This window comes from Lygodium microphyllum, chromosome 11, assembly GCF_053477565.2.
Source record: "Lygodium microphyllum isolate KBCC chromosome 11, Lygodium_microphyllum_v1.1.10, whole genome shotgun sequence".
NCBI classification, from domain to species: domain Eukaryota; kingdom Viridiplantae; phylum Streptophyta; class Polypodiopsida; order Schizaeales; family Lygodiaceae; genus Lygodium; species Lygodium microphyllum.
In genome coordinates, this window is record NC_141145.1 from 52,511,162 (window position 1) to 52,525,805 (window position 14,644).

Sequence of the window (14,644 nt, forward strand, 5' to 3'; positions counted from 1 at the left end):
TTCACTTTATTTGCAAAAACCACCTATATTCCCAAATACCACTAGCTAGCTAGTATTAATTGTAAATGTTGTGGTTTTTAGGAAGTAAAATAAGAAGAGAAGAAGCCCTTGAAGAAGTCAATGTCACCAAAGGCTAAAGAGATGCACTAATTAATGTTGATGGGGAACTCTTCATCCAAAATTCTCTATGCAAAACCTTTAGCTAGTGGATAAAGGGTTGGTGTTAGATGTAGGTGATGTTGAGGTCTTCAAGATGGATGTATGGCTTCTCTTTGATGTTGACACATCCACAAATCATTGTGCTCTAATACCAATGTTGCTAGCCTTCATCGTACAATAGCCAAATATTAAAAGAAAATAAGAGGAGAAGTAATTGTAAGTGAGGAGAGAACTAGACAAAGCTTCCATGATGTAAAAACATTGGTACGATCTCCCCCCATGCATGGGTGAGCACTCATCTCCCCCATGCATGTATTTATTAATTGTATTAAACTTTTGTGCTCAAAATACATTGAAGAAGGCATTTTTTGTGTCTAGCTTTCCTTGCACGACTTGCTTTTGTGAAGATAAATATACTATAATCTATTGTAATAGCTTTACACCCAAAATAATATTTTAGTCTTTCTAAGCCTTTTAGAATAAATATATCTCAAAGATAAATCAATTGTGCATGTGCACATTCAAAGTCCTTGTGCACTTCTGAGCATTTATAAAAATAAAATATTTCCACGCTATATAGCGCAAAATTTTAGCAATATTTTCACATTATGAAACATACAATTTTCAATAATATTTCCATGCTATGAAGTGTATAGTTTTTACGTTATGAAGTGTACAAGTTTTACATTTATTCCACATAACTTTGTCTAATATTCTACTCCCGCAACACAAAGCACATTAGTATCATTCCATCTATCTACTAAGGATAATGTGACTAGTATTACATGTGTGCACTCGTGCAACAAGTCACAGATCATACGATAAATAAAATAAAATAAAAGTAGTATTATTTCCATAATGAATTCTAATAAAATAGCATAGATATCATAATTTCATTACAACTTATTCAGCTTTTAAAGCTACTTTTTGTTTAAATTAAAACTACCTTTTGCTTTTTTAAAAGCTATGTTTTTCTTTTTGGCATTAAACAAAGTTTCAAAGCCACATGTTGAGGATGCCTTGCTTAAAAAAGGATAGGGTGATGTTGGACCTAGTTGATCAAGGTCATTGTTGATTATCGTGGCTATCTCTAGTAGTAGTACTAATTCTTGAGTACTTGTTCTTCTGCCAACATCAGATCTCCTATTGAAACTAAGTGGCAAAACTTCTGTCTACCTGGGCTATGTTGTTTCTTTATTGGATGGAGCTGTTATGGACCTAGTCGAGCTATTCTAGAGCTCATTACTATGGGCAACTAACTATTCCATACACAAGCATGAAAAATGAATGAAGTATTGCTCACTGTTTTCCTTCCTTTTAGGATTATAGTCAAGCTTATGTGCATTCAAGTTCTCTTTCCCTTTGTCCACTTTCTCACATTGATCTATTTGTAGTGTTGCTACCCCATAATCTTTGAAGTACCTTACTGCACCTCTTGATTAATTGCTTGCTTCTTGTTACCATGAATTATGCTTTGTTGCTCTCTTCATGGTGTGGGCTACGATAAGTACATACATTAGTAAGGGCAATTGAATTTTCCATTTGCAAGCATAGTAATAAATGGTGCTTGCCACTTGTGATGTCCTTGAAAGCACAATGTTTCATTCCCTTGTGGTAATTGTGTTTGCTAATGCGACATACTCATTGCCAAGTTGTTTAATGCCATCTTTCATGTTAATGCTTTTTTTCTTGAGCATCCTATCAATAGTAGCCTTTATTGTCTTTTGTGCCTTTGTTTTTTCATGCTTTTTTAGTCAAACAATGTCATGTGGGTGTGCCTACAAAAGATGTTTATGCAAAGGTGGGACGCATTGAGCCCAACCCCCAATGTGCCAAGTATTGGGCATCTAGACTTCTTTCATCAGGTGCTGTTGCCTATAGACAAAGGAATTATAATGTCTACTATCGATAAATATTTATCATATTTAACTGGCTCATTTCTAGTTTTGTTATTTAGAAGAGGAGCCGATTTCACATGATAAGCTGAATGAAAGCACAACAAAGGATGATGGGTCCTCCTTTGGTGTAAAAATGAATGCCCACTAGGCAAGCTAAAGGTGGTAAAGACCACCAAAGTGATCTCAAGAATGACAATGAGCCAATGGTAGCACAAATGAAGATATCTAGCTAGAAATAATAGAGAGGATGATAGTGATTATTAGAAGCATCCATGTGAAATGAAAGTGTAATCAAAAGGTTCCGTACAAGCAACACAAACATAGACAATTTCTGGCAAGTTTGTACATGTTTAAATTTTCAAAGTTTCTTAAACACAATACAATGTACACAAAAAAACAACTTTACCTTTAACTCAAAATTTTCATAGGATTTTATACTCAACTTACATATATTTGCCATTTTTAAAACTAAAATTTTTATAAAAATTCAAAGTTTTACACCTTCTTTGAATTTCGTATTTTTCCCAAAAGTGTGTAATTCATTTTATATTACATTAAACCTTAGTTTGTGATGCACAATGAGTGCGTAGAGTGATTGTCCCCACTTTGCGTTCATCACCCACGGTTGGCACTGTGATCCCCTGCAATCTTTCACCACCTTCGCTTGTGAGAAATCACTTTGCCTAAAAAAAAATAAAAAAGCAAAATAACTTTGAGAATGAAAAATGGTACTTGTATTATGTTGGCGCAAGGCCAAGGTGAAGGAACTCTCGAGGAACACCCAAGTGTATGTATGCGAGATGAAAAGTCGTTACAATGCTTCTTGTGAGCTTGACCTCTCTCGTAGAGTTGGTGAACACTCCACCTAAATCCCTTCAGAGCCCAGCGTACAAGACAACCTTGGTCGGACACGTTCTTGCGGCAGTCATGGTGCAAAGCTTTCGAACACAGATTGTTCGACAAAGAATGGGCGGATTAGGGACGGACGCGCGTGTTGTGAGGTTTGAGCGTGCCTGGGATAATACAAAAGACAGTCGTCTTGGGGCAATCTCTCTCTCTCTCTCTCTAGCACTCGTCTTTTCTGCGACTCGCCGAACGGGAAGTAAGACCTAAAGCACATTCGCTGGGACTGATCAAACAAAATAAAAGACACGAAGCACAATTGCTGGAAGTGATCAAACAAAACACAAACACATTTCCGAGTCTGACCATTCCAGCATATAAAAATGATCAAATCCCTCATTCTGGGTCAGTATTAAAGTTATTTGACGCATTCTTTCGTTCCAATTTCCCCAAAAGGTTTTCGGATTCTTTTGTTCATTGAATCGGCTATTGGAATTGCCACTCGAATCAAAAGAAAAAAAAAATCTATTGCCACAGCAGTTTGATTCTGTACAGTCTCAACAAGTACATCTCGATTGCATAGTCTGCTTCAGACATCTGTCCTTTTAGTGATGCCTTTCTTATTAGAAATTTTGTTCTTTAGGGATAATAAAAAACGCTGAATGTTTTGGCCAAAAGTTGTCAAAATGCATCCACACCATGCGCTACTGAGGACAGGCAATATAATTCAATCTCATGCTAATGTGTTAGTAAGGCCTTTTTGGGATGCCTGGCTTGTTCTACTGGGTGCAATGCAGTATACAACACTATGGATTGCATCTGCATCACCAGTCTGCATGATCAGGAGTGAGGCTGGTGTAGGGGAAGATATCTAGTGTGCCAGAGCAAAAACCCACACGTTGAATTTGAACTGGATGCTTAGACTGTCATAGTAGTACAAGATCTTGGCCTTTTAAGTACGAGAAACGTGCATTTAAAGCCGTTGGACAACTACTTTTGGTTTTTTCCCTGCATCAATATGTCAATCAAGTGAATTTCTTTAATGATATCAATTTTTACCAATATTGTCGGACTCTTGGCAGGAGCTGGACGTGAAGTTGGTAAAAGTTGTGTGGTGGTTACACTTGGAGGCAAAACCATTATGTTTGATTGTGGTATGCACATGGGTTATGATGATGAAAGGCGCTTTCCAGACTTTTCGCTGATCCCCAAAGCTCAAGATTTAACTCAAGCTATTGATTGTGTTATAATCACACATTTGTAAGACTCTCTGTATTGTAAATAATTGCAGCTCGTATAGTGGATTTTACCTTTACAGGCTGGTGGTGTTATTAATGTTAAGACTGCAAGTTTTGTCAAACATTTTGAAGTTTTTACCATGATATGGTTCTTTAGTTATCTTCCATTGTTGAGCTTACTATCTTAAGGGGCAGCAATATCTGCTCCAAGAACTATCTGTTGCCAAAGCTAAAACTTTCTGGTTACTTAACTTTAAACAGAAAAAGTTGGTCAAAATGTGTGTAGATTGCAGCTTGTATAGTGGATTTTACCTTTACAGGCTGGTGGTGTTATTAATGTTAAGACGCAAGTTTTGTCAAACATTTTGAAGTTTTTACCATGATATGGTTCTTTAGTTATCTTCCATTGTTGAGCTTACTATCTTAAGGGGCAGCAATATCTGCTCCAAGAACTATCTGTTGCCAAAGCTAAAACTTTCCGGTTACTTAACTTTAAACAGAAAAAAGTGGTCAAAATGTGTGTAGAATACCTACCCAAAGCATAGTGGAGATAATCTACTACTTTTGGTGCTATGTGCACTTCTACTTTCTCCATGCATAGTTGAAAACATAAGCTCTATATCATCCACATATAATATATGCGATCATACATAGGCAACATTGGATTGTAAAGCTTTTCTTAGCCTGCTCCTAGCCTGCTTTTGCGTCTTCTTCACTTTTTCCTATCCCCTTCTACTCCCATTGGCTTTAACCTACCTTTGCTTAGTCTTCCTTCTCTTTTCCTTCTCCTTGTCCAATGCCTCTCTTCTCTTAGTAGTTTGTCTTTAGCCTAGAACTTTTCCCATGGTGGTGATACTTGTCTCTCAACAGCAAGTGAATGTTTTACTATTGCTAGTTTGATGGGCTTATTTGAACTTGGAGGTTTTGCCGTCTTTTGCATTGACCATGCACTTGAGTGGTAATGCCGTAGCTGTAAATGCGGGGAAGAATGTGAGAATGACAATTCTTTGAACTAATCAACTCGATCAATTTTCACCATGAAAATTAGGAGAGAGAGAGAGAGAGAGAGAGAGAGAGAGAGAGAGAGAGAGAGAGAGAGAATCAACACCACATTGAGAGGGGAATTGGTGCCTTCCCCTTTATAGGAATTTGTTGAAACAAACCATGGGCATTGAGTTCTTGAACTATATACAGAAGGGCTGATTTGCCATAGTTCTAAAAATTAGGATTTTTGAAACCCTAATTTTTGCAAACTCTAGGTAGCAAGCTGATTTTTTTCTTTAGTGATTGGATGAGAGAGAGATAGGATAGTATAAAGTACGTGGCTGAAATTTCAGCATGAGAGCCTATTCCAAATGATGAGAGATACCTCTAATATATAGGTGTAGGGCATGGGTGCTCAAAAGTGGAAAGTACAGGTTATAAATGAGATGTGTTTGTTGAAAATGACAAGTGTAAGGACACTTGTCTCTTTAAAATGACATATGTCCTATACTAGATGCTATATGTCACATTTCTAAAGAAAGAAGCTTTTAAATCTCTCAAATGGTTAAGAATTTGAGATAGCTGCTGAAGGCATTTTTTCTTGCGAAATTTTGAATTCTTTAACGTGAACAAAATTTCCATTTGAGCAACTTTTAAAAATAGTAATCTCCTAAACTTTAAGAGTCGCCAAATTTAGATTCTAGAGAGCTGCATTATATAGGTTCACCAGTTCGTGGTTTGTTTCTTTGATCATGACCATTTGGTTTCACTTTTTGAAACCACTCATTATATGGGTTTTGAGTCAATATGACTATATGAGTGTAAAATTCTTAGTCATTTGAGCTTTTTAGTCAATTTGATTGCCCGACTAAACTTTTAATTTCTCTTAGGCATCTCGTCAATGATGACCCAAGTAATGTTTGCATATTAGATGGAGCTTCATTAATAGATGTAAATTTAAGAGAAATAGTTGCAAAGTTATTGATATATGTTTCAACACTGTCTTCATGGTTTTGTTTTAGCTTATTCCATTCTTGTTGCATATCAGCTTCAATGGATGAAGGCAAAAACGTCTTGTTGAACACCTCCTTAAACTCTTTCCAAGACTTGGACTCCCTTCCCTCTTAAACAACTTTGAGCCACCAATTCAAATCGGCATTTTTTAGATGCATTTTAACCATCCTAATCTTTGATTTTTCTATATAGTCTTTACTACCAAAAGCAATGTTAAATTGTCTAGTAAAAGATATAGCTTTCTGAGAATCTCTCTTACCATAGAAAACGTAAAACTTGATGCTATTCTCTCTTAGCTTAAAGTCTCTTTTAGCATCGTTTTTTTAGCTAAAAGCATCTTTGGAGATTCAACTACCATGAAACTTGCCGGTTCTTTGACTTTCTCATTTTCCTTCTTCATGGAGGGATTCTTTGGACAAGAGGAAGCAACTTATATATGATGAGACTTTGAAGTCACTGCTTGGATGCAGGGTTGTTACGTCCGATGGCGTCTGATTAGTATCCTCTGCCGATACTAGTATGGTACTAATCAGACTAATAAATCTTGGATCTACGTTCAATGAAAAAAATCGTATATATAATTTTAATGTCTATACTTAATGCTAGGACTCAAAATAATACACTTTAAACATTTAGAGGCTTGATACTAGGAGTTTATATATTAAAAGCTTGAGGATAGAGAGGATGGTTGATGGAGAGCTTGAAAGTGAAGGTAGGGTGGAGATATGGTGAAGAAGAGCTTGAGGGAGTGGGGTTAGAGAGCTTGAGGAGAGAGAGTCGAGAATAGAGAGCTTGAAATTTGAATTTGAAATGAGAGAGAGAGAGAGAGAGAGAGAGAGAGAGAGAGAGAGAGAGAGAGAGAGAGAGAGAGAGAGAGAGAGGATACATACAAGTGTATTGTGGAGAGAAAGCCTGAATAAGACCTACAATTTATCTTAAAAGTGACTCCGAATGGTCACAAACAAGTACTTTGAAACAGTCAGACAGTTTCAATCAAACGTGATTGGACATGTTGTATTGGACAGGATGGATCGGAAGAGTTGATCCGTTCGTTAGATGTAGACAACTAGGCTTGGGTGGATCCTTGAATGATATATGATGTGTTATCTTTCATAGACTTAGTTGCATCAATAATATTGATATCTTTCATGATGAGGTAGACCTTTGTAGCCATAATACCATCTATCTTAAAGAGCTATTCGGTTTGTAATGTATTTTTAGCTCAACACCCCCTCCCAGGCCCAAAATTGGAATAAAAAAGGTACCTGAAGAGAAGCTGAAGCCCATCTTTACCCCAAGGCATCCCATCCCAAAATAGCTAGGGCATTGTACAAAGGATGCATGTCAACTGTCCAGTGGCCTATCAAGACTATAGAGGCGATGGCTATCTTACCAAGGAAGCCCAAGTGATCATCTCAGAGAGGCCAAGGCATCGGGCAAAGGGTGCTTGTCAGCTGCCTATTGGCCTACTAGAACTTGCAAAGGCAGATGGAACCACATTAAACTTTTTTTTTTGGGAGAGAATAGATGATTGGTGGCGTGTCAGGTAACTATGCCTCCTAGGGATAATGAAAAGGGATGTTACTAATTTGACAAGATATCTCGACTACTTGAGGGTGTTGATGATGAGGAAAAAGGTGAAGAAGTATGGAAGGTGTGGTGGTAGAAGAATCACTGATGTAAATAACTCAAGGTTCACTAAGGGGTGCTTTGCACAATGAGATGCATAGAGTAATGCAACATGATGAGAATGCGTATGCAACAGGTGTCACTTGGACAGTATCTCTCAGGGGAAAATTGTTTACTTGTCCAAGTGTCCTTTTACAAAGATGATGATTATCATACAATGCAAAGGGGAGGTATAATAGGGAAAATAGACTAATGTTGAGGACAAATGCCGAAATGTATAGAATACCAAGAAAGGGTAAGAACCCTCTCTCAACCATGGATGTCGATGCTCAAGGAGGAAGAGGAGCTTGATATCGGTTTGTGTGTGGTGCCAAGAACCATGAAGAATTTGATGATGAAGGTAGACTTAACACCCCTTAGCCGGAATAGCCAAAGGAGAATCAACCATCTAAATATGTAGAATATGCTCGTACTTGATCTTGGGAGAGGGCTCCAATGTTGATCAAGTAGCATAGGCAAGCCCAAATCTCAATCTTAGGAGATGGCTGTCAAGATAGTAGTCCACCATGCAAATGGATGAAGGAAGAAGACTTGATGAAACTAGTCTTCCTTCCCTAAAGGGGTGTTAATAATCTGATTAATGAAATGGTGAAACACAAACATTTACCAATCAATCTTGGACATTGGACATCTTGTTGGCCCCAAAACAGACACCCCTTTTGGTATTTCTTTATCTTTAGTTGCAATTGAATTCAAATACAATGGGATTCCTTTAATCCCCTTCACAATCCAAAAGCCCCTTGCCAAATGTTTTTTACAGGCTATTCACATGTAGATGGTGAGTTTAATGTTTCAAATTAGAGTATGGATGAGGAGTTTGGTATTCTAGTTGTTCGTATACTTGATGTCAGGAAAACCGAGGCTAATATAAAGGGATCACAGAGTGCTCCACAAGTGTGTAGGTCAACAAGAGTAAGGTATCCTGTAAATGGTTTGACATATGATGGTTATCTTACTCGCCATTATATGTATATGGCAAAGGTTATAAAATGAGTTGAACCTACTTTTTTTTAGGAAGCTATTGGTTTGATTCATCGGGAGAAAGCAATCGATGAAAAATTGCTAAAGGTTATGCATAAAATTATGGGATTGATTATGAGAATACATTTTCTTTGATGGTAAAGATAGCAAGTCTAACAACTATCATTGTAGTCGCTTTAGCACTGTCAATAATGACCAGCAAGTCTTCGAATTGATTTGCCTCTTGATTTGCTTAGGCAATTGCCCTTCATCAACTCCTTGGGAAATGAAATTTGCCCCAAATTCAATTGTTGGTTGGTCCCTCACTTGAATCTTGCTCAGAATTAATTCTTAGCTTTGAAAATTCAAGTCTTGAGACTTCAATCTCCTAGCACGCTTCTTAAGGTTGTTGTCAAACCCTAATCTCTGTTGTAAATTAGGGTTTATAGTAGAGAAAAATACAATTTCTCAGCCTCTAGGGATTAGAACGTTGAGATCGTTGGACTAAGGCTGAAAAATGACTAGAGAATGAGAGAGAATGCTGAATAGAGAGAAAATTCAGGCTTCCATCGCAAGAAAATGGAAGAAAACAGTTATTGCCTTGTCTAGACCGGCATGGAAGCTATCTTCATTGATGGAACACACGGAATATGGTTTTTTCTTGGCTGAAACAACCCTCAAACTACTGTTACCTACTGCTATAGTCTCTTTAAGGCGTATCACCAGCTCCTGGAGAATGCTGAGATCTTCAGAGCAAGGTTGGGAAATGGCTAGAGATGCTCAATAGAGAGAAAATTCAGGCTTCCATTGCGAGAAAATGGAAGAAATCAGCTGCTGCCCTGTCTAGACTACCATGAAAGCTATCTCCATTGATGGAACACACTGAATATGATGTTTGTTTGGCTGAAATAGGCCTTAAACTTTTGTCACCTACTACTACAGGGCATATCACCAGCTCTTGGAGGGTCTCTTGCCGGTTGGAAATGGCCTATCAAGTGTTATAGCGGCTATGGTAGCTTTCTCTTGTCTCTTTTAGCTTGCACAAGGCTGGAATGACCCTCTCTCTCTCCCCTAGCCTCAAAAACATCTTTCCCACTTACATGGACAAGTTTTGCTAAGTGTCAGTCTTATAATCCCATTTTCCAGCATTATTTGCATTATTAAATTAATTTTCAGCTTTAAAATTTTGAAATTTAATCTAATAATCATTTTAGTGCCCATAAAATTAGTCAAACCAACCAACAATTAAATTTGCTAGGCCAATTTATCTCCCAAGTGTTCTTGAGTCTTCTTTAGCCTCCTAATTGGCATTAGGTACCATTAAATGCCAAATCCCTAGTGTCACCAACAAGTGACACTTATAGTTAATAAAATGTCTTAGACCAATTTGTAGCACCAGATACCTTCTAGTATCTATGCAACATTACCTTAGACAACTTTCGTCTTTGACATCCATTGATTTTCTCGGGCCTTTGGTTCGCAAATATGAAATAATGTTAGTTACACTTCACATGTGCCACAAAAAAAAAGACTAAAAATTAATCCAAATACTGCATTGGAATTTCTACAAGGCCTCATAGTAAAGACAACATTTGCCACTACTACCAAACGATGCTACTGCCAAACACATGCTGAAAATTACTAGTGAGCATAACATTTCATAAGATTCACCAAGTATCTCAAAAGCATTGCCAGAATATCATGGGATGCACCCATTATTCATGAGTTCAACCATGGCTGAAACATCAATGGCATCATAATACATGTTGCTGTCCATACAATCAACTGAATACCACATAAAACTAATGATCATTTACTGCAAATCAACAAAAGGTAAACAATCTATAACGATCAAAAGCCAATTATCCAATGCTGATCATAATTGATGCTACATTGTGCATAAAGTGATGCAAATGTATAGTTCGAGAGCTGCAGATAATAAACCATGCCATATGTATACAGAACATAGTGACTAGTACACCAAATAGTGATTCTTTGGCAAATATACTATCAGCTACAGTACCTTGAATATATGCTGAATATATCCGAGATCCACTACATCTAGAGCTATCCATCACTAAGGAGTGGAGGTACTAGCTTGCTCACAAGCATCAGGCATTTCTGATCCTTGCTTTGCTGAACCCGATTGAGCCCGATTCAAAGTTAGCTCTAACTAGAAAACATCAAGGTAAAGCTACAACAATTGAGGATGGTCTGTTAATAGTCATGTTTGTCATGTCTTGTCATCTCTTGCATATGAGCCTAAGTCTGAGCCAGACAAGGACTTTTGGAGCTCTAACAGGTGTGTCATGTGTTTTGATGGGGGAGGCTGTCAGAAGTGGTGCAGCAATGGAAGCGTGAAGAATATGCTGAAATAAATGCTGAAACACAAGACAGAAGAAAGAATGAACACAGTAGACAGATGAGAACTCAGATGTATGCTCGGGAAATGGAATCCATATCGAACACGAGACAGCAGCATACAATGGTGAGTCACTGGCTGCATGGGCTCCTCAGCACCGGCTCCTCTCTCCCAGAAGGATCTCCACTGATGGCTGAAGTACAAAAGACTGTGGAGGAGGAGCCCTATAAATAGCCACAAAAAGTGGGGAGCATAAAATGCAGTCGGCCAGCATTTAATGCTGGTCGGCCAGCAACAAATGCTAAATAATACATCATAAATGGCCACTAAAATGTGCCATAAAATACTGCATAAAATGCCCAGCCTCTAACACAGACTCACACCATGAGCTGACTAATATCTGCTAACACCCTCTCTCAGATCATGTGTGATCGGATACAATAAAATAGTACAATGATGGAGAGGCATAAACTACACAACAAAGAAACACCAGAAGGACCATGGATGTCCAAGCGGTGAGTGGCCAGCCCACCACCAAGAAGCCTCGGAGAGTATCTGATGTCGATGTCGATCGTACCAACAACACCGGAAAATAGAGAAGATTCATAGCAGCTCTCTGTGTAATGTCACCTATGTCACTCAGGACATACAAAGCCAATCTGCCAAACATGTCTCTGAACATGTGACCATGGAGTTCCCGCCTTTGGCCAAACCACCAAAGTGTCCCCTCATGTGAGCTCCAGACGAAAGCCTCTTGCTCTCTGTCAAGAAGAACAGCTCATCATGAACCCAGAAATCAACACCAGTCTCTAGGATTTCACTGCCAGATACCGTCGATGCGTCAGGGACGTCCCTCTCTGGAACCTGTGCACCTGTATCAAAATATAGATGAGGCACTGCAGCCCCACCAACACCCGCTCACACTCCCTCTCTGGCACCGAGGAGTCGTGAGGGATGACCGCATCACCACCACTAGAAAGCAGCCGAGGAACGGGCCACCAAGCCCTTCCTGCGATCCGAAGAAGAGGATCCCTTCCGCGCCTTGGACTTCTCCTTGGTCGGAGGATCGGAGTCGGAGGCTGATGAAGGAGAGGACTCATTGGTAGAGTCACCATCCCGCTTCGTCTTCTGCTCCTTCTTCCTGGAAGCCGCTAACTTCTTGCAGTCCTTCCGCAAATGTCCCTTCTTGCCACAGTTGTAACACTGGGCCTTCGACTTCTTCTTCCCGTCACCCCTCTCTGAAGCTACATAAGCCTCACCTCCATAATGTGCCAGAAGCCGCCCCTGTAATCTCAAGGATGCCTCATGCTCAAGAAGCATCGAGGTCATATGTGTAAAACTGACAGAAGACGATGATGTCTGCGCCCGCAAAGCATTGGCCACTCCATCAAACTCCGGGGGGAGCTTGTAGGAAGTGCACGGAGGAGCCATATGGAGAGGATAAGAAGAGAAGTAGAAGAAAAGAGGGTCGTTGAGAGAGTGAGCACAGCCAAAACGCAACCAAAAACACCAAAAATAGTGAGTTCACATGCAATATAACCCAAAGGCTGATCAAGAGAAGACAAAATCTGCTGCAGAAAGTCAAAAAATCAGTCAAAAACTGCCAAAAACAGCAAAAACGGCCTGAATAATCAGAAAAACAGGCAAAAATAATGCTGTAAACAGCAAAACACAGGCTGCAAACTGAAGAAACAGGGGCTAAAGACTGTTGCCAGCAGGTTGATGAAGAAAACACGGGCAGCAAAGAGTGGAACAGCAGTAAACGCAAATCTGTCCAGAAAAACGCAAAACGCAAATGCTGAAACACTGTCGCCAGCAGCAAATCAGCAGTCGCCAGCAGGAAGGACAGCCGCCTGATCAGCAAGAAGGGTGTAAATCCTGAAATCAGCAAGAAAACACAGCACAAATAGGTTGCAGCCTGAAATCTGATACCATGTCAGAAGTGGTGCAGCAATGGAAGCGTGAAGAATATGCTGAAATAAATGCTGAAACACAAGACAGAAGAAAGAATGAACACAGTAGACAGATGAGAACTCAGATGTATGCTCGGGAAATGGAATCCATATCGAACACGAGACAGCAGCATACAACGGTGAGTCACTGGCTGCGTGGGCTCCTCAGCACCGGCTCCTCTCTCCCAGAAGGATCTCCACTGATGGCTGAAGTACAAAAGACTGTGGAGGAGGAGCCCTATAAATAGCCACAAAAAGTGGGGAGCATAAAATGCAGTCGGCCAGCAACAAATGCTAAATAATACATCATAAATGGCCACTAAAATGTGCCATAAAATACTGCATAAAATGCCCAGCCTCTAACACAGACTCACACCATGAGCTGACTAATATCTGCTAACAGAGGCTACTTTCTAGAGTGGCCATTTGTGTGCATTTTTATACAGTTTTTGTATTTCGCGGACCGTCTTTACTTGTTGGACATTGTCCATGTCTTTTGGGATTTTTTCTATGGCAATTTTATTTTTTCGGTGTTTTTTACAAGCACGACCAGCATTAAATGCTGGTTGCCCAGCTTTTTGGCATCCGTATGGGGCAGGTCGACTAGTTTTGGGGATTATTGGCTGTTTATGGCATGCTTCTCTCCACACTTTATTATCATCAGGTCATCTTTCTTCCTTCTGGTAGATGCACACTTCGACTTTGTCATCTTTCTCCGTCTCCGATGCTACTTTTATCATCAGCCCGATCTGGTGTCATCACTGATGCTATGGGTTGTATGCAGGGACTGATCAGTCCATCATCATTGTATCAACATTCCTCTTTAGCTAGTCCAGTATTCTTCTCTCATTCTTTGCTCTCTCTCTCTCTCTCTCTCTCTCTCTTTTCGTGAAGATAATTGAATTAAGAAGTAAATATTTACATCAGACCATTAAGTCAACAAAGAAAAGAGACACAAATGGAAGTCTACCAAGACTAATACAGAAATATCAAAGAGAAAGGATAGCTAGTGTGGAGTGAACAATATCCACCGAGGGAGTAGCAATGTCAGGAAGAACCATATTAGTTGACACCATAAAGGAGATCTGCCATAACACTAAACCATGAACACGGGCCACATGTCCATGGATGCCTGATGGTGAATACAAAATAAAAGGCTCCACTGTCTAATGATATATTTGATTAGCTAACCTTTTCTTGAAATCATCAAGAAGCACAAATATCCAATCTCGCCAGGGAGACGATGGCTGTAATGCAGGCAAAGGAGAGAACCTCAGGAGCCTATGTGTAAAGAAAATACCCTAACACAGAAGCATAAACAGAAACCGTACGACAAAGCACAGACTGATAAAAGAACACAGTTAGGGTTAGGGTTAGGGTAACTCAGAGACAATGAACACAGTTAATAAATAAAATGATATGACTACTAATAATACGATGCTCATGCAGCAAACACACTATGCAGTGAATGAATACTGAACGTTGAACTCCTGTATCTCAAGGATCAGGGCAGGGGTAATGAGCAGGAGAGTGTGTCGTACTCCG

General features: G+C 39.4%; 1 protein-coding gene across 1 annotated transcript in view; it reads left to right on the top strand.

The window, feature by feature from the left end:
• Window positions 1-2,843: 2,843 nt before the first annotated feature.
• Window positions 2,844-14,644, top strand: part of CPSF73-II (cleavage and polyadenylation specificity factor 73 kDa subunit-II) — a 129,317-nt gene continuing 117,516 nt past the window's right edge. The window contains exons 1-2 of the mRNA XM_087687599.1: window positions 2,844-3,305; window positions 3,983-4,160. Of these exons, the coding sequence (XP_087543725.1) occupies window positions 3,284-3,305; window positions 3,983-4,160 (200 nt within the window). The 5' untranslated portion in view covers window positions 2,844-3,283. The remainder of the gene's footprint in view (window positions 3,306-3,982; window positions 4,161-14,644) is intronic.